This window comes from Gracilinanus agilis, chromosome 6, assembly GCF_016433145.1.
Source record: "Gracilinanus agilis isolate LMUSP501 chromosome 6, AgileGrace, whole genome shotgun sequence".
Lineage (NCBI taxonomy): Eukaryota > Metazoa > Chordata > Mammalia > Didelphimorphia > Didelphidae > Gracilinanus > Gracilinanus agilis.
Window position 1 is genome coordinate 192895326 of NC_058135.1, and position 24805 is coordinate 192920130.

At 34.6% G+C, this 24805-nt stretch overlaps 1 protein-coding gene across 1 annotated transcript in view; it reads right to left on the reverse strand.

Moving 5' to 3' along the window:
- Positions 1-3751, reverse strand: part of LOC123252444 (sodium-dependent phosphate transport protein 2B-like) — a 35544-nt gene extending 31793 nt beyond the window's left edge. Inside the window, exons 1-2 of the mRNA XM_044681754.1 lie at positions 3734-3751; positions 2494-2620 (exon numbers count right to left, since the gene is read on the reverse strand). Coding sequence (XP_044537689.1) covers positions 2494-2620; positions 3734-3751 — 145 coding nt within the window. The remainder of the gene's footprint in view (positions 1-2493; positions 2621-3733) is intronic.
- Positions 3752-24805: the final 21054 nt, after the last annotated feature.

Here is a 24805-nt window from a genome sequence, read left to right on the forward strand (position 1 = left end):
GGTGTATTGTCTCATAGGTGGAAGATTGGTAAGGGTGGGCAATGGGGGTCAAGTAACTTGCCCAGGGTCACACAGCTGGGAAGTGGCTAAGGCTGGATTTGAACCTAGGACCTCCTGTCTCTAGGCCTGACTCTCACTCCACTGAGCTACCCAGCTGCCCCTAGCCCTCAAATTTTCTATTCAAGTCTGGTCTTTTCTTCAGGAATGCTTGGAAGTCTTTATTATATTATATTATGTTATGTTATGTTATATTAATTATATTATATTATATTATATTTATTATATTATATTTATTATATTTATTATATTATATTACATACTTTCTCCTGAAAGAGCATAGTAGATTCTTGGTTGTAGACCCAGTTCCCTTACCTTCCAGAATATCATATTCCAAGTCTTCTGGTCCAAAATGTGGTGGCTGCCAGGTTATGTGTGATCCTGATTGGGGCTCCATTATATCTGAATTGTTTCTTTCAAGCTGCTTGACATATTTTCTCATTGATCTGGGAGGTCTTGAACTTGATTATAACATTCCCGAGAGCTATCATTTGCGGATTTAATGCTGGAAGTGATCTGTGGATTCTTTCTGTTTCTATTTTACCCTCTTATTCAAGGATATCAGGGCAGTTCTTTTGGATAATTTCCAATAGTATGACATCATGGATTTTTTTTTGGTCATGGCCTTAAGGTAGTCCAATAATTTTTAAATTGTCTCTTCTGGATCTATTTTCCAGGTTACTGGAAACTATTTTCCAAACACTATAAGGTGTTTCAGATATTCTTCTATTTTTTCGTTCTTTTTATTTAGTTTTATATATTCTTGATGCCTTGTGAAGTCCTCAGCTTCTAATTGTTTAATTCTAATTTTTAAAGACTGAATTTTATCCATAACTTTTTATCCTTCTTTTCCTTTTGATCTATTTTTCTTTTTAATCATTCTCTGTCTTTTAAAATTTTTTGCCTCATTTTCAAGCTTATCAATTCTGGCTTTCAAGACACAATTTTCTTGTTTTGGTTCATGTGCATCTGTTTCCAGATGACCTATTTTGCTTTTTAAGTCCTTTTTCTAGTTTTCTTCAACCTGTCTTTTTTGCTTTTTGAATTCTTTTTTAGCTCTTCCAGAGTCTGAAATCAGTTCACTGAGAATTTTGAGGTTTTGCTTAATGTTTCTTGGTCCTCCTTTCTTCCATCAATTCTTTGTTCTTTTTCTGAATAGAAACTTTCAATCACAATTTCTTTTTTTCCCTTCTGTTGTTTACTTATATTTTTTCATTTTTCTCTCTCCTTGTAGGCTGTGCACTTGCTTATCTGGTTCTGCTGGTTCTATAAATTTGAGCACTTCTGCCCACTAGAGGCTTCTTCTCTGTTCTGCTGGTATTCTGGATTAAGCCAATTGAGCTGATGTCAGAGCAGATGTGTCCTAAGGCCAAATCCTACCCAACTGCCAGGAGAGACCAGAGGTAAAGGTGTTGAGGCTAAAGACAACACCCAGCCAGGCCTCCCCTCTGCTCCTCTCACCAGCCACCTCCCTGCCAGCTCTAGTCAGAACCCTGAGCTTTGCATGGTGGTACCAAGCTACGCTGTCACAGTTACAGCCTTCACCCTGAGATCCCACCTTCAGCCTGAGTCTCACCGTACGTCTGAGTTCAATAGGTGGGAGAGGGACATTAGAATCTTCCTTCTTTTCCTTGAACCCAAGAATTCAATTTTCTCTTTGTACTTTTTAAGTTGAGTTCAATAGGATGGTCCTACTTATTGTCTTATTGTTGGATTTGGATTTTTGTCCCCCTTGAAACTCTGTTTTGATTGGCATGGAAGGGCATTCACAGAGGAATTGACTTTTTTGCTGTTTCTAAGCTGTCATCTTGGCTCCAACCCTCATTTTCACTTTTTTAGCCTAAATCCAAGGTTTTCTTTTTCTCATAGAAACCCACTCCTGCTGCCAACACAAGATGAAACATACACACTTACACCTTTCCCAGATTTCAATCTGTGAAATGAGAGATTATGTTTCAGACTTCAATAGAGGGATCAAAATACAGATTCTCACCACAAAACCTTAATCTTTTGGAAACATATCTATATCAAGAGGGAGAGAGACAGAGAGAGAGAGAAAGAGAGAGAGAGAGAGAGAGAGAGAGAGAGAGAGAGAGAGAGAGATATGAAGAAAGACAGAGAGAAGAAAAGAGAAATGAAATATAATCCCTAAACTGTCTCACTTCTAGAGACTAAATTTGAAGTAAGGTGGCTTGGGTGCTAGGTTGGGGAGGGAGAGGAGAAAAGGATGTAAACTATGAATTAAGAACCATCTAAATCAAAATATCTCTTGAGTGGATGAAAAAGTGAGACCCCTGAGAATATAGTTTAAAAGGAGGAATATTAATTAGGCTGAGATTGCTTGTTGAATAACTATGGGCTAAACCAAAATAGATTTGAAAGCAGAAGAAAAGTGACCCACAAACCTTTGGCCCTTCCTGAAATTGTTTTTCATACCTCCAACAAGCTGGAAGGCACTGCTGAGAATGTCCAAGGAGCAGATAAAAAAAAAGAGAAATACCAGGAGGAGAATCACTTTTAGGATGACTTGTAAAACAGGAATAATTTTCTCTGTGAAGTCAGTCTCTGGGAAAACAATAGATACGAAAAGTATTTTTTATGAAATATAACACTCATTTCAATAAAAACACTTACAATTATAGATATAAATTGATTTTCCCTTAAATTAATAAGAAGGATACATTTTAAATAATTAGCAAACAGTATTAGTAATTAGGATAAATTGCATGTCTTTCCCATAAGATAAAGAGTAAAACAAGTATGCCCATTATCACCAATTTTATTTAATGTTAAAATAGAAATGCCAGTAATAGTAATGAGAAGAAAAAAGAAATTGAAGTATCAGAATATACAAAGAGGTAAAAACATTATTTCTTTTTGAAGATGATATGATAAAGATAATTGTATATATATATATGCATATATATTTACATATATGAGAGAGAGAGAACACTACAAATTCAACTAAAAATTAATTGATTTTATCATTAATTTTAGCAAACTGACAGGATATAAAATATATCACTAACAATATCTTGCAATGGCATACTAAGAGATAACCCAATTAAATTAGCCATAGATAGAATAAAATACCTTCCAAAGCAAATCCAGAGACTATATGAACATAATTATAAAACACTTTTTATACAAATGAAGTCAGATTTAAAATTGGAGAAATATTCATTGTTCATGGGAAGGCAAACCCAATATAATTAAAATGACAATTCTACCTAAACCAATTTACGTATTCAATGCCAGCCCAATTAAATTTTTTTTAAATTTTATTTAATTTTAAATTTTATTTAAATTTAATTTTAATAAAAATTTTTTCCAACTACAAAAAAAATCAACATTGATTTGGAAAAAACAAAAGGTCAAGAATATTAAAGAAGGCTTCTGGAATTCTCAACCATAGATGGTATGGGCAGGGAGACAACTACTTGGAAGGAGATTATAGGAGTCCCTTTGCTATCTCTGTGTGCAAGACTCTTGTATTTTCCACATGGAAAACCAAGTCTCAGTCTTGGGGCACAGTCACAGTGTGAGGAGGACTACCAGCATATATCAGTACTTGCAGCCACAAGGGAACAGGAGAGTCTGGTAATAGTTCCAAGGGGGAAAAGAGTGGTTAGAGTTACTCACAGACCAGAGAACAGGTAGGGATAGCAGTAAACACATCTATCCTTAACATCATTCCACCTTGGAAGAATTTAAAGAAGATAGATCCCCAGTGCCAGCTCTGAAGGTAAATGCACAAAGAACCTAAAGCTTAGAACAGTGTTCCCTTCAGCACAGTGACAAACCCCAACTTAATAATAAGCACATGAAAAAGTGTTCTAAATCTCTTATAATTAAAGAAACACAAATCAAAACAACTCTGAGGTACCATCTCACACCTAGCAAATTGGATAATTAGGCACCCAAAACCCTCCTTTCCATCCCACCCTGCAGAAACTGAATGTTCTTCAAAAAAAAAAACACTGGTATATGCAATCCCTGAGAAACTCAGTTAGATGGTTACACACTGACATATTGATTTATCAGCCTATAGAAAATTCTGTCAGCCTCAGTGAAGTAAACTAAGTCATGGTACTAAGATTATAAATTATTACTAACCATTGTCCATGTAAAAAACTTACCTAATCCCTGGCAGCCTGGCCAATATGACAGCAAAGGAAAGTGGTGAATGTTGGAGGGGATGTGGCAAAATTGTGACACTAATACCCTGCTGGTGGAGTTGTGAATTGGTCCAACCATTCTGGAGGGCAATTTGGAATTATGTGCAAAGGGCTTTAAAAGAATGCCTGCTCTTTGATCCAGCCATACCATTGCTGTGTTTGTACCCCAAAGAGATAATAAGGAAAAAGACTTGTACAAAAATATTTTTAGCTGCGCTCTTTGTGATGACAAAAAATTGGAAAATGAGGGGGTGTCCATTGATTGGGGAATGGCTGAACAAATTATGGTATCTGGTGGTGATGGAATATATTGTGCTCAAAGGAATAATGAACTGGAGGAAATTCATGTGAACTGGAATGACCTTCAGGAACTGATGCAGAGTGAAAGGAGCAGAACCAGGAGTACATTGTACACAGAGACTAATACACTGTGGCACAATTGGATATAATGGATTTCTCTACTAGCAGCAATGCAATGACCCAGGACAATTTGGAGGAACTTATAAGAAAGGTCCAGAGAAAGAACTGTGGGACTAGAAAGGAAGAAAGGAAGAAAGGAAGAGAGAAAGAGAGAAAGAGAGAAAGAGAGAAAGAAAGAAAGAAAGAAAGAAAGAAAGAAAGAAAGAAAGAAAGAAAGAAAGAAAGAAAGAAAGAAAGAAAGAAAGAAAGAAAGAAAAGATAGATAGATAGATAGATAGATAGATAGATAGATAGATAGATAGATAGATAGATAGTATATCGGACACCTATCAGACTAGATAAAGTCATAAAAGGGCAAAATGTCAAATATTGGAGGAGACGTTGAAACATACCACTTCATTTTATTTCTTCAATGAATGTTTCTCTAGTGTAAGCAACATGTGTCTTATTTCAAAACTTGATGAACAAGGAAATACATACTAAATGATACTAAATGATACATACTAAATGATAACATATGTACAGCTTTCTTGAGGAAGAGTGGGAAGGAGGAGAAAAAAGAATATTTTTAAACCCCTATCTTCCGTCTTAGAATTAATTCTATGTACTGGTTCTAAGGCTGAAGAGTAGAAAGGGCTAGGCAATGGGAGTTGAATGACTTGCCCAGGGTCACACAGCTAGGAAGTGTCTGAGGCTAGAGTTGAACCCAGGACATCCTATCTCCAGGTCTGGCTTTCTATCCACTGAGCCACCTACCTGTCCCCAAAAGATAGATTAAAAAAAAAACAACTTACATCACATCTTAAAACCAGTATTGGTTCTAAGGCAGAAGAGCTGTAAGGGCCAAGGAGTTAAGTGACTTGCCCAGGGTCACACAGCTAGGAAGTGTCTGAGGCCAGAATTGAACCTGAGACCTCCCATTTCTAGGCCTAGCTTTCAATGCCCCTACCCCCACCCCAAGACATAGGTTTTTTTTAACATAACTAATGTGAGAATTTGTTTCTCTTGGAGAAGCCTACAAATTATAATTTATTACATATTTATAAGAAATTATATATATCATATAATTATTAGGTTACATATTATATTGTTATGTATTTTTTATTTTAAATGGGAACATCAAAAACAAACCAATGAGAAGAGAAGCATTTCTTAAATATGCATTTATTAAATATTAAATTTTAAAAATTAAATATAAATATAGCATACTATATGCCATACTTTGTGCTAACCATTTTTTTAAAATTCTGTCTCATTTATTGCATGCATATGTGTGTGGTGTACACACACATACATAGATGATCTGGCATTTTGTTCAAAAATCTCTCATCTTTTTCTAGCCAAGAGAAGACAAACTGGGGTTGTCAGCTTTTGTGCTGCATTAGAAGCTACATTTTAAGAATATGCTGTTTACTTGAAGTAGTCCCCAAAATCTGACCCCCTTAAAAAATACACACATTCATGGAGAAGGTTTGGCACCAAAAACACTGTGGTCTGGAGGGGAGAGAGAGGGAGCCATAAGCAATTCAAGGTTTCTCAGCTGAACTGTTGGCTTGCTAAGTGATGTAGACTATTGTAACAACCACCTCTAGGCAAAGAAGTCCTGAGAGAATGACCATCCAAAGCATCCAAGGGCTCTCAGAAGGGCATTATGGATTACCTCTGGATATTGGGCTTCATGATAAAAAGGACTGTTTTATTTTGCAAAGACTCATTCAGCTCCCAAATATTATTAAGGGGATCTTTGGTTCCATGACCTATCAGTTCCCATCCCATGGAAATTCAGAGCGTCCGCCTCGTCTCACTGACTCTTAGACTCCAAGTCGAATTGCCACTTTCAACCAATAGTCCTCCCTCTTTCCACTTTTCTGCCTTCCACTACTGTCCCCAAGAAACACTTGCTTAGCAAAAGTCCTGTTGCTTTTCCCCTCCAGCAACCATTTGAGATGATCGTTCATTCATTCCTTTACTCAAAAAATCCCTTTTTTATAAGCCACTATTCCAGGAACTGGGAGAATATAAAAATAATTGAGATACGCTCCTTGCCCTCACAGGTTGTAATCTAATGGGGATGTAGCATATGCCCAAATATGAAAAACTATGCAGAGAGATGGAAAATGCTATGGATGAAAAGAAAAAAGGAATAATGCTCATAGTTAACCTGTACAGAGTGCTTTAACTTTGACAAAACATTTCACATATTTCATCTCGTTTGTTCTTCACATTAACCTTCTGAGGGCAGTAATTATCCCCGTTTTATAGCTGAGGGAATTGAGGCTGAGAGATCTTAGGTGACTTGCCTAGGATAATTAAACTAGGAAGTGTCTGAGACTGATTCAAATGCAGGTATTTATGACTCCGACTCTGCATTCTATCCACTGAGTCACCTAGTATATGCTTTATATTATACATAGAGGGGAGAAGTGAAGATACACCTCCCACTGAAATCCAAAAATTGTCTTGCCTCAAATTTCCTGCTGGAATGAAGAATCCATCTTTTGGGCTTTGTGTTATTTTCTCATCTTATATTCCTATGCTATGCACATACCTATTTTCTTTCCTCTTCCTACTAAGCCTTCCACAGGACAAGACTCCTAACACTCTCATTTACTTTTGTAGCCTCCCTAACACATATTAACAAGCATAGACGCATGTAATGAATTGTTTAATGTTAATGATTATGATCATGAAAGCCATTTTTAAGACAGTGCCCAGCAATGAGGCTGACAACAAATTGACCCAGAACTGGCTTAAGACAACTTTTATCTCTCAAAACTGAGCCAAGGAGGCACAGATGACTAGAACCAGAAACACTGATGACTAGTAAAACTGAAAACAAATCTATCTCATGCAAAGCCTGGATTATTATCCATTTTTGCATATCCCAAATCCTATAATTAAACTTCCAAAAATGTTTGCTGAATGAATCATAATATATTCATTGTTGCAAGGAAGCTCACATCAGCTAGTCTTCCCATCTAATTTTTTCCGTGAATCCCTTGTCCCACATTGCCAGTCATTAAGGGTTTAGTTGTATACTTGCTCTAATGAGAGTTCGTTTTGCTTTTAGTTATTTCCTGGATATAATCAGATATTTCCTCCTTATTCTGGAGCCAATATCTTCTTCTATGTAATTTTTACCAAAAAAAAATCAATTAATCCCTCTTCCTCATGATGATCCTTCATATATTTGAAGGTAGTCTTTCCTTTTCATCTAAGCTTTCCTAGTTCCTTCACTACAATTCAACCGCCCTGCTTGTCCTTTCCTAGATACATTCTTATTGTATTCTATCAAAATCCAAGTCTTTTACCTGAAATGTAGGTAGCACCCAAGACTGAACATACTATTTCAAATATGCTTAGTATTATGCTCTTAGTAATAAAGAATATAATAAAGAACAGTCACTTTGCATGATCTTTACTTCTATTAATGAAGTCTAATATTAAGAGGCACAAAAATTCACTGAAGAACTCTTTAATAAGCAGAATTGGCCAAGTAGGAAAAAAAGATACAAAATCTCACTAAGGAAAATAATTTCCTAAAAATTAGAATTGGGAAAGGGAAAGCTAATGATTCCATGGGAAAGCAAGAAATAGTAAGAGAAAGTCAAAGGAACAAAAAAAAAAAATAGAACATGTGGAACAGTTCTTTGAAAATAAACTGACCTGGAAAATAAAGGAGAAATAATTTAAGAATTATTGGACTACCTGAAAGACATGATTAAAAATAGAGCCTAAACATCAAATTTCAAGAAATGATCAAGAATACCCATTCTAATATTTCAAATCCAAACAGCACAAGAGAAATTGAAAGAATCCACCATTCACCTCATGAAAGAGATCCTGAAATGAAAACACCCAGGAATATGATAGCCAAATTGCAGAATTCCCTTGTCAAAGAGTAAATACTTCAAGCAACCGGAAAGAAATAACTCATATATCATTCAACCAGAGAAAAGATCGCTCAAGATTTAGTAGCTTTCACCCTAAAGGAGTGGAGAGCTTAGGATATTTTCTGAAAGGCAAAAGTGCTAGGATTACAGTCAAGCATTACCTACATAACACATAACAAAACTACCTGTAATCCTTCAAGAGAAAATGAATATTTAATGAAATAAAGGGTTTCCAACTACTACTGATAAAAAAGACAGGAATTGAATAGAAAGTTTTATATTAAAACACAAGACTCAAGAGAAGCATAAAAAGATAAAATTAAAGAAAAATAATGAAGGATTTAATAAGGTTGAATGATTTATATTCTTAGATGGAAAGATGGACTTTATCATTATTATGGCAGTTAAAAGAGTTTCCATAGGCAGAGACCATGTTGAAATGCTTACCAAAAAAAAATAAAATAAAATAAAAAAGAAACAAAGGGTAAGAAAGAATGATACACTGGGAAAAGGGGGAAGGGCTGACATAGAATGGGGCAAGGTTTCTCATATTAATGAAGCACACACATGGAAGAGATTTTATAATAGAGGGGAAATAGGAGAGGAAATTCTTGAAATTTACTCACACTACAGATGAAAGGATACTATTTTATTCACTTTATTTCATTTAGGTTTTTACTTTTATTTTTTATGACTCTTCTCTTACAACAATGAACAATATGGAGATAGGTTTTGCATGATAATAAATGTGTGACCCAGATCAAATTGTTTATCATCTCTGGGAAAAGGGAGGGAGACGATCTGAATCTCATAACCTAAGAAAAATTCTTTGGAAAATTGTTATTATATGTAATTTGTCAAATAAAATGTCTTTTAAAAAAAGAAATATGTTCACATTGGGATAGATTCAAAGAGGGAAGAATATATACATTTTGGAACTATGTCCAAAGGGCTATAAAAGAATGCATATCCTTTAACCCAACAACATCACTACTAAGTTTGTATTCCAAAAAGATTAAAGGTGAAAAAAGGAAAATTGAGGGGATACACATTGATTGGGAAATTAACAATTTGGCTGAAGAAGTTATGGCAAATTTTGGAATGAAGTATTACTGTGCTAAAAGAAAAGAGGGGAGATGGTTTTGGGGAAAAAAATGGTAAGATCTATACATAGTGATGCAAAGTGAAATAAGCAGTAGGAGGGCATTACTTATAGCAATATTATAATGATGATCAGCTGTGAAAGACTTGGCTATCTGATGATTAAAACTATCAAGATAACTTCAAAGGACTAATAAGAAAAAAACATAATCCACCTCCAGAGACAGAACTGATAAATTTTGAGTGCAAATTAAAGTACTGTTTTCTCACTTTATTCTTCTTGCTTTTTTAAAAATATGATTAATATGGAAATGTTTTGCATGGTTTCACAGGTATAATTGTTTTCATACTGTTTCTCTTCTCAGTGGGTAGGGGAAGAAATGTGAGGAAGTGAGAGAATTTGGAATACAAAATTTTAAAATAAAATTGAAAATATGAGGTAGGGGAGTGGGTTAGTGGATAAAGAGACAGACCTAGAGACAAGAGGGCCTGGGTTCAAATTTGACCTCAGGCACCTCCTAGCTGTGGCAAGTCACACAGCCCCTTTACCTTTACTACATAGCCTAACCTTTACTATTCTTCTGCCTTAGAACTTAGAAGATCAAAGGAATATGATATATCTAGAAGGAGGTAAGATGTCAGAAGCATACATACTTATGTGCCAATTAAAATATACAGGCCAAATAAAATACACAGGTGTCCTATATTAATGAGAACATACATTCATCAAATACTAATCTTCAAAGTGCTCTTTGGTCTGCTTATCATTGACATAGGAATTTCTTGGGAGTACAGAGGTACCAAGATATAACATATGTAGAAAGTCATTCGTGTCCCTGAGATAGAGCCCAAGGTCTGTGATAACTAGTCAGGATGTTCTGAGCCAATTAAGAAATCCAGGTGTTCTTAAGACACAATTTGTTAGACCTGGAAGGTCGACAGGTCCATGCCAAGGGTCTGAGGCAGATCTACAAATATATTTTTCCTGGCTGCTTTTACCTCATTGTGGTCCTAGAGTGTCCTTATGGACTTGTTGATCAGTAGTAATTAGTATTGATTCAAAGACAGAAAATAGGGTTTTTTAATTAATATTTAAAATAAATAATAAAATTTAAAAGAGGGTAGAAAAAAGAATCTGGGTAATGTAGTACAAAGAAGGCTTGCCTTGTAGTCACTAAGGTCTTGATTCAAATGCTTGCTCATGTATTAACTGTATAAATATGAAAAAAAAATGTTTTCATCTTACTACCCCAAGTAACTCTCTGAAACTATAAGTTATAAGTGATTTGCCATTCTGTATCAATGGAAGAAATTTGTATACCAAAAATTTGGGATATCTATGAAATCAGATTTGAACCAAAAATAGAAGAGATTACCTCAGTTTCAAAATAAGTCAAGAAGACAGCATACTATTGATTCCTAGCAGTCTTACTACTACTTTCGAAATCAGCTAAGTGACTAGGTGGCTTTTAATATGGCCTCAGACTCTTTCTTGCTATATGATTTGGGGCAAGTCACTTAACCCCAATTTCCTAACTCTTACCACTCTTCTATCTTAGAACCAATACTTTGTACTGGTTCTAAGACAGAAAGTAAGGGTTTGAAGAAAAAAAAGACTACTTTTTAACATGGTCTGCTGTAATGCCAAGTTTTTCCCAACCTAATGTCTTTAGGAATAGAATTACGTGGGGTTTGGATAAAGGAGGTAGGGAGAATCCATTGGCTCCAAGTGGACATTGTCCAAGGAAAACAAGGAATCCACAGATAGAATGAAAAAGGAGAAAGTGGAAAACTGATGAGTATTAAGTCAGAGCCCTAGACTGAGGCAAAAATGGAATTCAAGGGGCCCCAAAACAATCCACAATGAAATAAAGTATAATAATAAGAAATAAATATTCACAAGATCTTAGCTAAGAACGTTCTTAATATCTTCAGTGATGCCAGGAAAACAACCATAACCACAGGCTAGGAACTAGAGAAAAATCATTCTTCACAATAACCTAGTAAGATAAGGAGTATAAGTACACTATACTAACATTCTAAATGTGAAATATCCTGATTTTAAAGAATAAACTGAGTCTCAGAGAGATTAAATAGCTTTTCCAAGGTCAGCCAGATAGCAAATGTCAAACCCGAGCCTCAAACCATTTCAGGCCATGAAATCACTATTTGTAAATAATGAAATATAAAACTTAAAAAATGCATATCAGACAGGACTTCTAGGGGCATCACCAAGATGGTTGAATATAGAAGACCTGAGCTGAGTTCTCCCAATATTCCCCTCCAAACAACTTTAAAATAACACCTCAAATTGAATTCTGGAGTGGCACAGCAACAAAAGTCAGAATAAGACAAATCCACTGACAACATAGGAAATGAGAAAGAAAGGTCTTTGACAGCAGAAGGAGGCTGGCCATGTGGATAATATGGTGGTGGACTAAATGGTGGTAACAGTAGGAGCAGTAGATTCAGGAGCTCTCAAGCCTCAGAGGAAAAAATATATGAATTCTACACAAACCCAACAAGAATTCCTGGAAGCATTAAAAAATAACTTTCAAAATCAAATGAGCAGTAGAGGAATAATCATATAAAGAAATGAAAGCAAAGGAAGAAAATTATGATAGAACAACTAATAGCTTGGTAAAAGAGACATTTAAAAAATGGAAGGAAAAAACACCTTAGACCAGAAACACTACTAGGTCTATAGTACTATTAGGTCTGTATTTCAAAGAAAAGGAAAAAAATATCAAAGGAACCCCTTGATCTAGCAATACCACTAATAGGTCTATATCCTAAAGAGATTTTTTTAATGGAAAAGGATCTGTTTGTATAAAATATATATTTATACAGGCTCTTTTTGTGGTGACAAAGAACATGAAATTGAAGCAAAGTCCATCAACTGGCATTCAAGTTGTGTTATATGATTGTCATGAAATATCATTGTGTAATAAGAAGTGACAAATCTTGGAAAGACTTATGTGAATCGATGCAAAGTGAAATGAACAGAACCAGGAGAACATAGTACACAGCAATAACTATACTGCACAATGACCAACTGTAAATAACTTAGCTATTCTCAGCAATAAAAATATTCAAGACAGTTCTGAAGGCCTTATGATGAAAAATGCTTTCCACATATGGAGAAATAACTGATGAAGTCTGAATATAGATAAAGTATAATTTTGCTTTCTTAATTTATCTTGGATTTTTTAGCCTGTTTTCTTTTAAAACATGACCACTAATATGGAAATATGTTTTGGACGACTGCACATATATAATCTATATCAAATTGCTTGCCTTCCCAAGGAAAGAAGGGGGGGGAGAGAGAGAGGGAGAGAATCAATTTAGAACTGAAAATTTTTTAAAATTCATATTAAAAATTGTTTTAACATGTAACTGATAAAAAGTTTTAAATAAGGTGCAAAAAGTACAAGCAAAAAGAATGCACTGATAATCACCTGAAAATTTACCAAAATGGAAACTCCTAAGAATATTATAGCTAAATGCCAAAGTTCCCAGATCAAGGAGAAAATAGTGCAAGCAGTTAGAAAGAAACCATTCAGCTTAAACTATATAATTTTCTATATGGGAAGATGATACATATACCTGCTAAGAACGTTATTATTAGAAGGATTCTACATAGAGTGTGTAGGAGTAAGTTAATTTTGTTGGGATGCTATTTGAAAAATGGATAGAGAAGAAAGAGGGATTTACTGGGAGAAAGGAAATTATCTTATATAAAAGAGGCCCACAAAATAAGTACTTTGACAGTGGTTGGGGAGGTGGTCAAGTAACAGTTGAACCTCAGTCATATTTAAATTGCTTTTAAATATATATGTGTATATATATATATACATATATACNATAATCACCTGAAAATTTACCAAAATGGAAACTCCTAAGAATATTATAGCTAAATGCCAAAGTTCCCAGATCAAGGAGAAAATAGTGCAAGCAGTTAGAAAGAAACCATTCAGCTTAAACTATATAATTTTCTATATGGGAAGATGATACATATACCTGCTAAGAACGTTATTATTAGAAGGATTCTACATAGAGTGTGTAGGAGTAAGTTAATTTTGTTGGGATGCTATTTGAAAAATGGATAGAGAAGAAAGAGGGATTTACTGGGAGAAAGGAAATTATCTTATATAAAAGAGGCCCACAAAATAAGTACTTTGACAGTGGTTGGGGAGGTGGTCAAGTAACAGTTGAACCTCAGTCATATTTAAATTGCTTTTAAATATATATGTGTATATATATACATATATACACATATATATTTATTTATATATATACTCAATTAGTAAAACAAATATATCATACCCAATGGAGAAGTTGGAGAAGGTAATAAAAGGGAAGACAGATCAGAGAAGGCAGTCATCAAAAATAAAACAGGTTTTAAAAAAGAGGCAGAATAAAAAAGAGAGAAGGATAATAAGAAGAAAATAGGATGGAGGGAAATGCATAGTTAGCCATCAGAACTGTGAATGTGAAAGAGATGAACTCACTCATAAAAGAAAAATGGACAGCATAATGGATTAGGAATCAGAGCCAAAACAATACATTTCTTTTTACAAGAAACACTTGAAACAGAGAGACACACACAGCTAAGATAAATGTCTGAAGCAGAATCATTATTCAGCTGAAGTTAAAAAAAAAAAAGGTGGGGTGGCAACCATGATCTCAGACAAAGGAAAAGCAAAAATAGACTTAATTAAAAGGACTGAGCAGGAAAACTATATTTTGCTAAAAAGAACCACAGACAATGAAGTAATATCAAGTCTAAACATATATGTACCAAATGACATGGCATTCAGAAATGGAAAAGTTAAATGAATTACAGGAGGAAATAGAGAGTAAAATTATACTAAAAGAGAACCTCAACCTTCACCTCTCAGAGCTAAATAAATCTAATCATAAAATAAATGACAAGTACAGGAGATGAATTGAATCCTAGAGAAGACATATATGAAAGAATTCTCAAGAAAACTGAAAGGAAATAGAAAGAAGTATACTTTTTCACAGGTGTACATGGCACTTTCACAAAAAAAAAGATGGCATTATTTTCAGGCAGAGAAACTTCCCAAACAAATGCAGAAAAGCAGGACTATTAAATGCATCCTTTTCATACCATAATGCAATAAAAATTACATTTAATAAAGAGCCATGGAAACATAAATTAAAAACTAATTGAAAACTAATTCATCTAATCCTAAAGAATGGATGAAACAAAGAACAAATCAGAGAAACAATTAATAATTTCAATAAAGAGAATGATAACGATGTGACAACCTTCCAAAATTTGTCAGATACAGTCAAAACAATACTTAAGGGAAATTTTACATCTCTGAATGTGTACATCAATAAAAGAGAAAAAGAAGTCAGTGAATTAGGCATGCAGATGAAAAAAATTAGACAAAATAAAGAAATTTGAATCCCAAATTAAACACAAAAAATGGAAATTCTGAAAATCAAAGGAGAGACAAATAAAATTCAAATTTTAAAAAAATTTACCTAATATAAAAAATAGGAGCTAGTTTTGATCAAATAATAATAAATAAATAAAACATTTGTTAATTTGACTTAAAAAAGAAGAAAAACAGATTACTACTATCAAAAATGAACAGAACAAATGCCCTACAAATAAAAATGAAACTGAGGCAATTACTGGTAGTTATTTAGTCCAATTATGTAGTAAAACTGACAATCCAAGTTAAATGGATGAATAATTACCTAAAAATGCACCTTGGCTGGATTTTACACCAATATGGAACCCAGGAAGTGAAGATTCACAACAATAACATAAGCAAAAAAAATTAGTTCTCAAACTCATATATATATATATATACATACATATGTATATATATGCATATGTATTCTTCTCAGCATATGACATCATGAAATAATTTTTAAACTTCCACTTTACTTTCCCAACCATATGTCTTTCTTCCACTCTCCCATACAAACTTCATAATTAAATCACTAATCTTGATCTTAGTCATTGTCATCCTGAATTTCTTTAATTGATTCTTCATGGCTTCTAAATTTTAGTTGTCTCATTCAATTATCTAGACCATCTATCTTAGTCACCAGTTTAGCAAATGTCAACTTTCTCTTTAGTCATGGCTCCTCCTCTGATGGGTCTCCAAACTTTTTCCAAATTAAACTCTACTCAAACTTATCAATTGATTGTGATAAGCAATTGATAAACAAGTAAATAGCTGATAAGCATACCTGGCATCTTCAAAACAAAAGGTAAGTGAAGGGTGTTGATACCAAACCAGTTGACACTCTTTTCCAGGCAGACATACAGACACTCATTCACCCAATCCAACAGACTTCTGCAGATTCCAACTGTTTTGGAACTTTCAGTTACTAAATATATCCTACTTCTGCCTGGCCCCAACAGGTAAACTAAAATAAATTCTCAGATATCTAGGAGTTGCTGAGCCAGCCTCAGAGTAGCCTAGGATGCTTGGGGTTTCTGTCTAACAGCAAAAGAATGAATGCAAAGGATATAGGGATGAGGGAATCTCAAACCTTGCAACAGTGCTTGAAAACAGATTGTCTTCCTTTCAGGAAGAGCTTAAAAGTTCAAAGATGGAGCTAGTAAGTATGGCTGGGAGGGGAGAGGAGGAAGTGTTTTGATGTTAGTGGTAGAAGTTACTATAGTTGTGTGGGTTAAAAACATGTATTATCTTCCAGCATATACTAGTTAGTATTTGTAATTTTAGAATGGCAACTTCCTATTAAAAATGAGTGAAAGTTAGGTGCCCTTCAGGAGAGAGATACCTATCTCTCCTTTTGAAGAGTAGAAAAATCCCCCTCCTCAAGCAGCTTTATATAGAGAGAGACATACACCTTTAACTCATTCTTTTCTAATGTGGCCAAACCCCAGATTTTCCCCTTTTTTCTTATTATGGAATCTAAATAACTCTGACAGTCAGTATTAGAAAGGTTAAAAGAGGTGAGAAACTAAGTAATGGTGATGGAAAATTCTCATGAGACCTATATAACCTTGACTTCCTATATCAAACATTTCAGAACAAAAGACCTTGGCCATGTCTAAACTCTGACTCAGCTTAGAAATTGCAAACTTGAGGGAATGCTCCCATGAGTTCAAGAACACCAGGAAACTTTGGAAAGGTAGGACTAGATAAAGAAAAATATAAAATACACTGCCATTGTGTCATACACAGGTGGTGGGCAACTAAAAGAGAAGCATTGTTTTAATTTCCTATAAATTCTGAGTTTACTTGTATATCCTTGAACATTGCTGTTGAGTCGACCACTCAGAGCAGAGGTCCCCATCTTCTTCCCTTCCCTAATAAAGGCTGCAATTTCTCTGCAAGCATCTTATTTAGTTTCCTGTCTGCTCATCAGAGTGGCTTTGGGGTACAGACTCTGAGATCCCATTCCACATATAGTCAAGTTACTTAGATAGTGGAATATTCTAGTAAAGATGTAATTCTGTGCTGACCCAATCCCAATCTTTGGTTTAATTAAGGCAAATTAAATAAATTCTTTGGCTCTTTAAGTAGATAATGGATAGTCAATTTTTTCCTCAGTAATGGTTCCTCCTCTGATGGGTCTCCATTCTTTTCTTGGTATATAACACTTTGTACCACCAGGACCTATGGCACTTAATAGGTGGATCTTTAATAAGTGATAAATCATTGATTTAGAGACTTGCAAACTGCCTCAATTAGGAGGTGGAATGCTAAATGATCTGGACAGGACTCTCTGGCATAATCTAAGTGTCAGAACAGTAAGTTAATACTGAGTATTTTTGGCACTGAGATCTACCCTTTAAGAAATCCTGATTCCTCTGAAGTGTGCTCCTCTACTAAAATTTTTCACACTTTTATCTTCCTCACTTACTCAAGAAACATATCTACCATCATCTGTAAAATGTCCAGGTCAGTAGATAGTAACTCCCTTCTGTGATTGGTCCTTTTGCTTTAGATCACTATAACTTGCAATCTCTCCTACTAGGTGGTAAGTAGAGGACAAGAATAAAAGGAAAGGGAAAGCAGTGTTGGCACAAATGAAAGAACCCAACATCTGGAGACTGGAGACCATAATTCAAATCCTTCCACTGAGACTGATCATCTTTCTCATCTTGGGCAAATCACTTCACTTCCCTGCATCTCAGTTAGATTCTATCTCAGAAATCTTTTCTACTTCTAACTCAGAACTGGATTGCAGTTCTAAGGGAAAAGTCTGCCAAGAAAGATAATAAGGAAAATTAAGTTTCATGATGATTTGAATTATAACTAGCTAGTGTTATTTTTATTATAAAATAAACAGAAGATCCTTTCTCCCCATTCTACCTTGTTATAGCTGTCAGAAAAGCAGAGTTCCATCACTCTTGTACCAGAAGCAATGAGGGAGTTTCTCCATCTAGGAGAAAGGACAACTTCAATAGCTAAAACACTGGATAGTGAGTTAAGCAAACTGAGTTTAAATCTAGATTCTACCCACTTACTTATCTGTGTAAAAGTTATCATACTTCTTTGGCAGTTTCTATATCTATAAAATTAAAGGTCTGGATTAAATGGTAGCTTCTCAAGACCCTTCCAGCTCTTAAATTTATGATCTCTATAAAACTTACAAAGTTTGCAAAATATTTTCATCACATTCTCCTCATTTTACAGATGAGGAAGCTGAGGCTCAGAGAGGTGAGAGGTTACTCAACAAATCATGTCCAAGATTTGATCCCAGGTTTTCAGTCTAGAAGTACTGTTAAGCAAAGAACCACTAAAATCTAAAAATGGGAACTTGCTTTAGCTCTCCTGGTTTAAGTATCAATACCATATTTCTGTCATAAAAAATGTTTTGAAAGGATTCCCTCTTATTCTATTTTTCCAAATAGTTTATGTAGTATTAGAGTTAGTTCTTCTGTTAAAGGGATTTTCTTAATCTTTCCCTCTGTCTCCTTAAGAATCTAGAGAGCAGGATTTCTAAGTAGATCAGAACTGACAGGTTCAGTGAGCCAGAGCTGAAGATTCCTTTACCAGGGAGACCAGGACAGAGAAGAAATAGCAGGCCCTCTGACAGGAAGTTAGGGGAGACAGTTGGTCATTGAGGAGAAAAAAGAAGCAACAGCTGATAGTTGGAGGTCTTTTACCTCTGAGATCTCTAGAGAGCAGGAGGTCTGTCTCTGAAGCAAGGATCTGCTGGCAGTTGGGAGTGAATGGTAGCTATTATTTTTAAGGAGTTAGGGAGTTAGTGAATAATTTATAGATAGAGTAGAATAGATTAGACCTGGTGTGCCAGGCTATCCTGAGAAGACAGAGAGGTTTAGGAAAATTTAGGTGGTTGTTAAGCATTTTAGGTATATTTATAGGGTATAAATTTAATAATCTCTTTTTCCTCTTTTCTATCTTTCTGTACATCTTTCTTAAATTAAACAAAGTTTCTTTTAAATTGCTCTCTTCACTTTTCGAACTCCTTAATTTAACCCTTACACTTCTTTGAATGTTTGGTAGAATTCACTTGTGAATCCTTCTGGCCTGGGGCCTTTTTCTTAGAGAGTTTTTTGATGGTTTGTTCATTCTCTTTTTCTGCAATGGGATTATTTAAGTATTTTATTTCCTCTTTTACTAATCTGGCTAGTTCATATTTTTGTAAGTATTCATTTATTTCACTTAGCATGTCAGATTTATTGGCATATAGTTGGGCAAAATAACTTCCAATAATTGCTTTAATTTATTCTTCATTGCTTATGATTTCATCTTTTTCATTTTTTTATGTGATAATTTTATTTTCTTTTTTAAAAATCAAATTAAACAATGGTTTCTCTATTTTATTTTTCAAAAAAACAACTCCTTGTCTTATTTATTAATTCAATGGTTTTCATACTTTCAGTTTTATAAATCTCTCCCTTGATTTTTTAGGATTTCTAATTTGGTGTTTAGCCATGGTTTTTTATGGGTTTTTCCCCTAGGTTTCTTTTTTAGTTATATGCCTAATCTACTCTTTCATTATTTTATTGATGGAAGGATTTAGATATATAAATTTTCCTTTAAGTACTATTTTGGCTGCATCCCATTAATTTTGACATGTTGTTTCCTTATTGTCATTTTTAAAATAAAATTGTTGATATCACTCCCTCTCCTCCCTTCCTCCCTCCCTCTCTCATTTTAATCTTCCCCTATTCATATATTTTTGTTAACCACCTTCCCCAATTCTACTTCCCTACATAGAAAGGTAGGTTTTCTATAGCTGACTGAGTATGGGTGTTATTCCCACCCAGGACTAGTTTCAATAAGAGGAAGGTTCAAGGATAGCCACCCCACACCCCAGCTTCTCCTTTACTGTATATGCTTCTATGAACCTCTTAATGAGAAGTGTTACTCTACCAATCTCTCCTTTTCTCTTCTCCCTAGATGATCCTCTTTCCTATAGCCCTTCCCATTTTTAGTTTAGTTTTTTCTGCATGTCAAATCATGTTATTTGCCTTCCTTTTTTCTTTTTAAAAAACCCTTGTCTTCTATCTTAGAATCAATTTGGTGTATTGGTTCCAAGATAGAAGAGTGGTCAGGGCTTGGCAATGGAAGTTAAGTGACTTGCCCAAGGTCACACAGCTAGGAAGTATATGAGGCAAGATTTGAACCCAGGACTTCATTAGACCTAGCTCTCAATTCACTGAGCCACCTAGTTGTGTCCCCCATTCCTTCTTTCTAGTTATACTCCTTTTAATTGCTTTAATAGGGATAAAGTTCTTAAGCATCTTAGTTACTTTAGGTATCTTGCATAATTTAAGTATCTTACCTTTCTCAAGTATCACAGATATCTAAATTTATCCAATTATCACCTTCCTAGGTATGACTATACTCAATTCAACTTTATCAAAATCCTTGAATTTTCACTTTACTTTTTTATGTTTCTCTTGAGTGTTGAATTTGCTCATTGAATTTTCTTTTCAACTTTGATTTTTTTGCTCAGAAAAGTTTGAAATTCCTTATTTTATTATATATTCTTTCCATACCCTCTACAATGGATTAAGCTGTTTTATTAGGTATATATCTTAGATTCTTTGCCTTTTGGAAAATCATATATCATACTTTCTGGTTCTTAAATGTAGAAGCTGCTAGGTCTTGTGTAATCCTGTCTGTGGTTCCATAATACTCTAATTATTTCCTTCTGGATGCTTGTAGTACTTTTTCCTTGGTCTAGAAATTCTGGAATTTGACTAAAATAATCCTCAGATATTTTATTTTGGGATCTTTTTTCAGGAGATGATTATTGGAGTCTCTCAATTTCTATTTTTCTTTCTTCTTTAAGCATATCAGGGCAGTATTCCCTAATGATATTTTATAATATGGTGTCCAGACTCTTTTTCTTTTTGTGGCTTTCAGGTATTCTGATGATTCTTAGATTATCTCTTCTGGGTCTATTTTTTGTGTCAGTCATTTTCCCAATGAAGTATTTTAGATTTTCTCTTATTTTCCATTTTTCTGATTTTGTTTTACTGCTTCCTGGTGTCTTATGGATTCATTAGCTTCTATTTGTGCAATTCTAATTTTCAGGGAGTTATTTTCTTCTTTGAGTTTGTGCATTGTCTTTTTCATCTGACCAGTTCTACTCTTTAAAGAGGCATATTTTTCAGGGTTTTTTTGGCGGAGGAGGGTTACCTCTATTTCCATTTAATCCATTATCTTCCTTAGGAAGTTGTTTTTCTTCAATGTATTTTTATACCTCCCTTTTCTAGTCTAGTTTTTAGGAAGTTGATTTCTTCAGTGAATGCTTTTCCCCCAATTGACAAATGGCCACAGGATAGAAACAATAAGTTCGCAGATTTAAAAAAATCAAAGCTACCTATTGTCACATGAAAAATGGTACAAATCATTATTGATTAGAGAATTGCAAATATAAACATCTCTTTCATCTCCTATCTTTCAAACTGACTCATGAAAGAAAAGAAAAATGATAAATGTAGGAAAATTGGAATACTTATGGTGGACTTATAAACTGATCCAACCATTCTAGAGAGCAAGTTAGAAACATGCTTAAAAAGCTTTACCCTTTGTTTCAACAATACCACTATTAGATCTGTATTCTAGAGAGATAAAAAAAGGAAGCAAAGGACCTATTTATACAAATATATCAACTCTTTTTGTGGTAACAAAGAATTTTAAATTAAGGGGTTCTATCAACTGGAGAATGGCAGAATAAGCTGTGGTAGATGATTATGATGGAATACAGCAAATAGAATGATTTCAGAAAAACCTGGAACACAAACTGATGCAAAGAGAAGTAAAGAGAACTAGAAGAACATTGTACAAAAGTATAGCAATATTATGCAGTGAACAGGTATGAATAACTTATAAAGTTCCAAGACAACTCCAAAGGCTCATCGTGAAAAATGCTTTCCACTTCCAGAGAAAGAACTGATGGAGTTTGAATGCAGATTGAAACATAACCATTCTTCATTTTGTTTTCTTCATACTTTGGGGGGGGGGTTGTTGGGTTTTTGTGACATGTGTCTTCTCCCACAACATGACAATCATGGAAATATTTTCTATGATATCACATGTATAACCTAAATCAAATTGATTACTATGTTAGAGAGATACTAAGAGAGTGAAGGAGAGGAACTCAAAATGTTAGAAAATGAATATTAAAAATGGTACTTACACATAATTGGGGGAAAACATTACTGAACTAAAAAATAAATGCTTTTTCATTCATCTATAGGGTTGAGATAGGCCATTTCTTGGGTCAAGGAGGAGATTGTGGACCCAAGATCAAGCTAACACACTTATGATCACTATGGTCTGAACAAAAAGTACCACAGGTAAATTCTCCATGGAGATTGTCAATAATATCACAAAATTAGTTTGGATAATCATCTGTGAGTTTTGGCTTCTGAAGAATTGTAAATCTATGTGAATAATCAGAAGATCATTATAAATTGCTTGGGCAGTACAAATCTTGGGTTTTTGTCTGAGCTAGAGAAAACCTGACATTTTATAATTTAGAGCTCCTACACTTAAATGTCAGTTTAAGCTCAGAAAATTGCTCTCCAAAAGTATTTATTTGTTTTTTATAATTTAGCACCCATATAGGACTGATATTTTGGTACTCTGGGCTCCAGTGGTCCCCTTTGGAAGAACTGCCCAGGAGTTTGTTTTTTTTCCTCAAGGAATTTTTATTCTAATGAGGAATCAACATGTACAGAATAAACATATACAGAATGGAAACACTTCAAGCAAGAACAGTGAATTTGGACAGCTAGATAGCACAGATTATAAACTGCCAGAGTGGAGTGAGGAGGACCAGGATTCAAAACTAGCCTCAGACATTTCCTATCTGGGTAACCTTAGGTAAATCACTTAACCCCAGTTGCTGAGCCCTTACCACTCTTCTGCTTTAGAATCCATACTTAGCATCAATTCTAAGACAGAAGATAAGGGTTAAAAAGAAAACAACCAAGTTTCCTTAAGCTCCATGATTGTGGGTGAACAGATGAGATTATGAGGACCCAAGAAGCAATAAAGTCATCCTTTCCACATGAGAGCGAAGCATTTCATTTTTATCTTGAGTTCAGAATGTCTGCAACAGGCTCATTAAGAAAGAGCAGAGGAAAATCTTGAGGCAGAATGGCATAGTGGATAGAGAGATTCAAATCCCACCTCAGGCACTTATAGTTGTGGAGATCCTGAGCAAATCATTTCTCTCTGCCTCAGTTTCTTCTTTATATGTAAAAGGAGAGAATTAGATGGAATGACTCCTAATATCCCTTCCAGATATCTATGATTCTATGTTCTGATGGCCTTCAAGAATTAGATCTGTCTACTGAGCTCTGCCTAGCTTGAAGAAGAACATAGTAGAAAGACTCTTAAGAAGAGAAGAAAGAATTAATCATCTTCCTTTCTTTTCCCTAGCCCACTGACCTGAGCTATTGAGGATCAAATGAAAGACTATTCTGAGTATTCAGTTGGGATATGGGGTGTGGAGGTTGGCAGGGGTGGGGGATATGTATAGGAAATCACCATTGATGCTGACAGCTCAACACAGTGCCCTGCAATTTTATTCCCTCCCTCCTGCCATCAGGAGTTCTATTGTCCACCTTAGGAGGCCTCCAAAGCCTGAACTTCCCTCTGTAATACCTAGTAGTTCCTACATAACACCTCTCATCAAACATCTCACCCCTCTGAGCCATAAGTAAAAACAGCTTTTAGGAAAACTTTTCCTCCTTTTGGCCCTTCTTTTGTATGTTTGTTTTTTGTGGTTTTTAAGAAGCCACTTGAATCTGTAATCTTGTTGCAAGTTCCATCTTTTCTTAAATATGTAAGATTTGAAGGGTCAACTTGTGACCGTTTAAGGTTGAGGAATCAGTGAGAATAAAGTTATTTCTTTTTGTTCTGTATACCTTGTGACAAAGGTTCCTAGATTTATTCATTGTGCGTGTATGAGTGTGTCTGTGTGTGTGTATCTATAATTTAAAGGGCTAATGATTTAGGCAGAGATAAATTCAGAGCTTCCTTCCTGACCAGTCTATAGGTATGGCTTTAGAGTTCTAATTGTAAAAATTGCTTTGTCTTTATATCTGTTTCTCTGTAATTTATGTGGGGTTTTTTTTCATCTTTTCTCCTATCAATACTGGCCACATTGAAAGGGGGAAGAAACAAAATACAGATATTAAAATAATTGGAAACCAAGACTATGGCAGAGAGAAATAGTTTGATTTCTCTACTGGAAATTTCAAAATTATGCTTGTTTCAACATAATGAGTGTGTGTATTAAAGGTTAATAATCCTAAATTGGTAGATTTAGATTGTTTTTGAAAGTGACAGATCTTACTTCTGAATTGTGCTCTGAATATTTAGAATTTGAAGCTTGGAATACTTTCAAGATCTGGATATGGAAATCATAATTCAGGATTGGTAAATTGCCTAAAGAGATGAATTCTCCTTCCATCAGACATCACAGGGTTAAAGATATTGCTATAAGCCTGCAGACTATTGAAAGTACTCCTCTTTTAATTTAACTCTACTCTATCCCTATCAACAAATAAAATTGTAAGGGAAGTATGTATTGATCCTATTACATGATGAGATTGAATTTAAATGTTACAATGGTGACATGGTTTTTCATGTTATGCAAATGGGAAAATCTGGAGGATAAAAACTCAAGTCATATTTA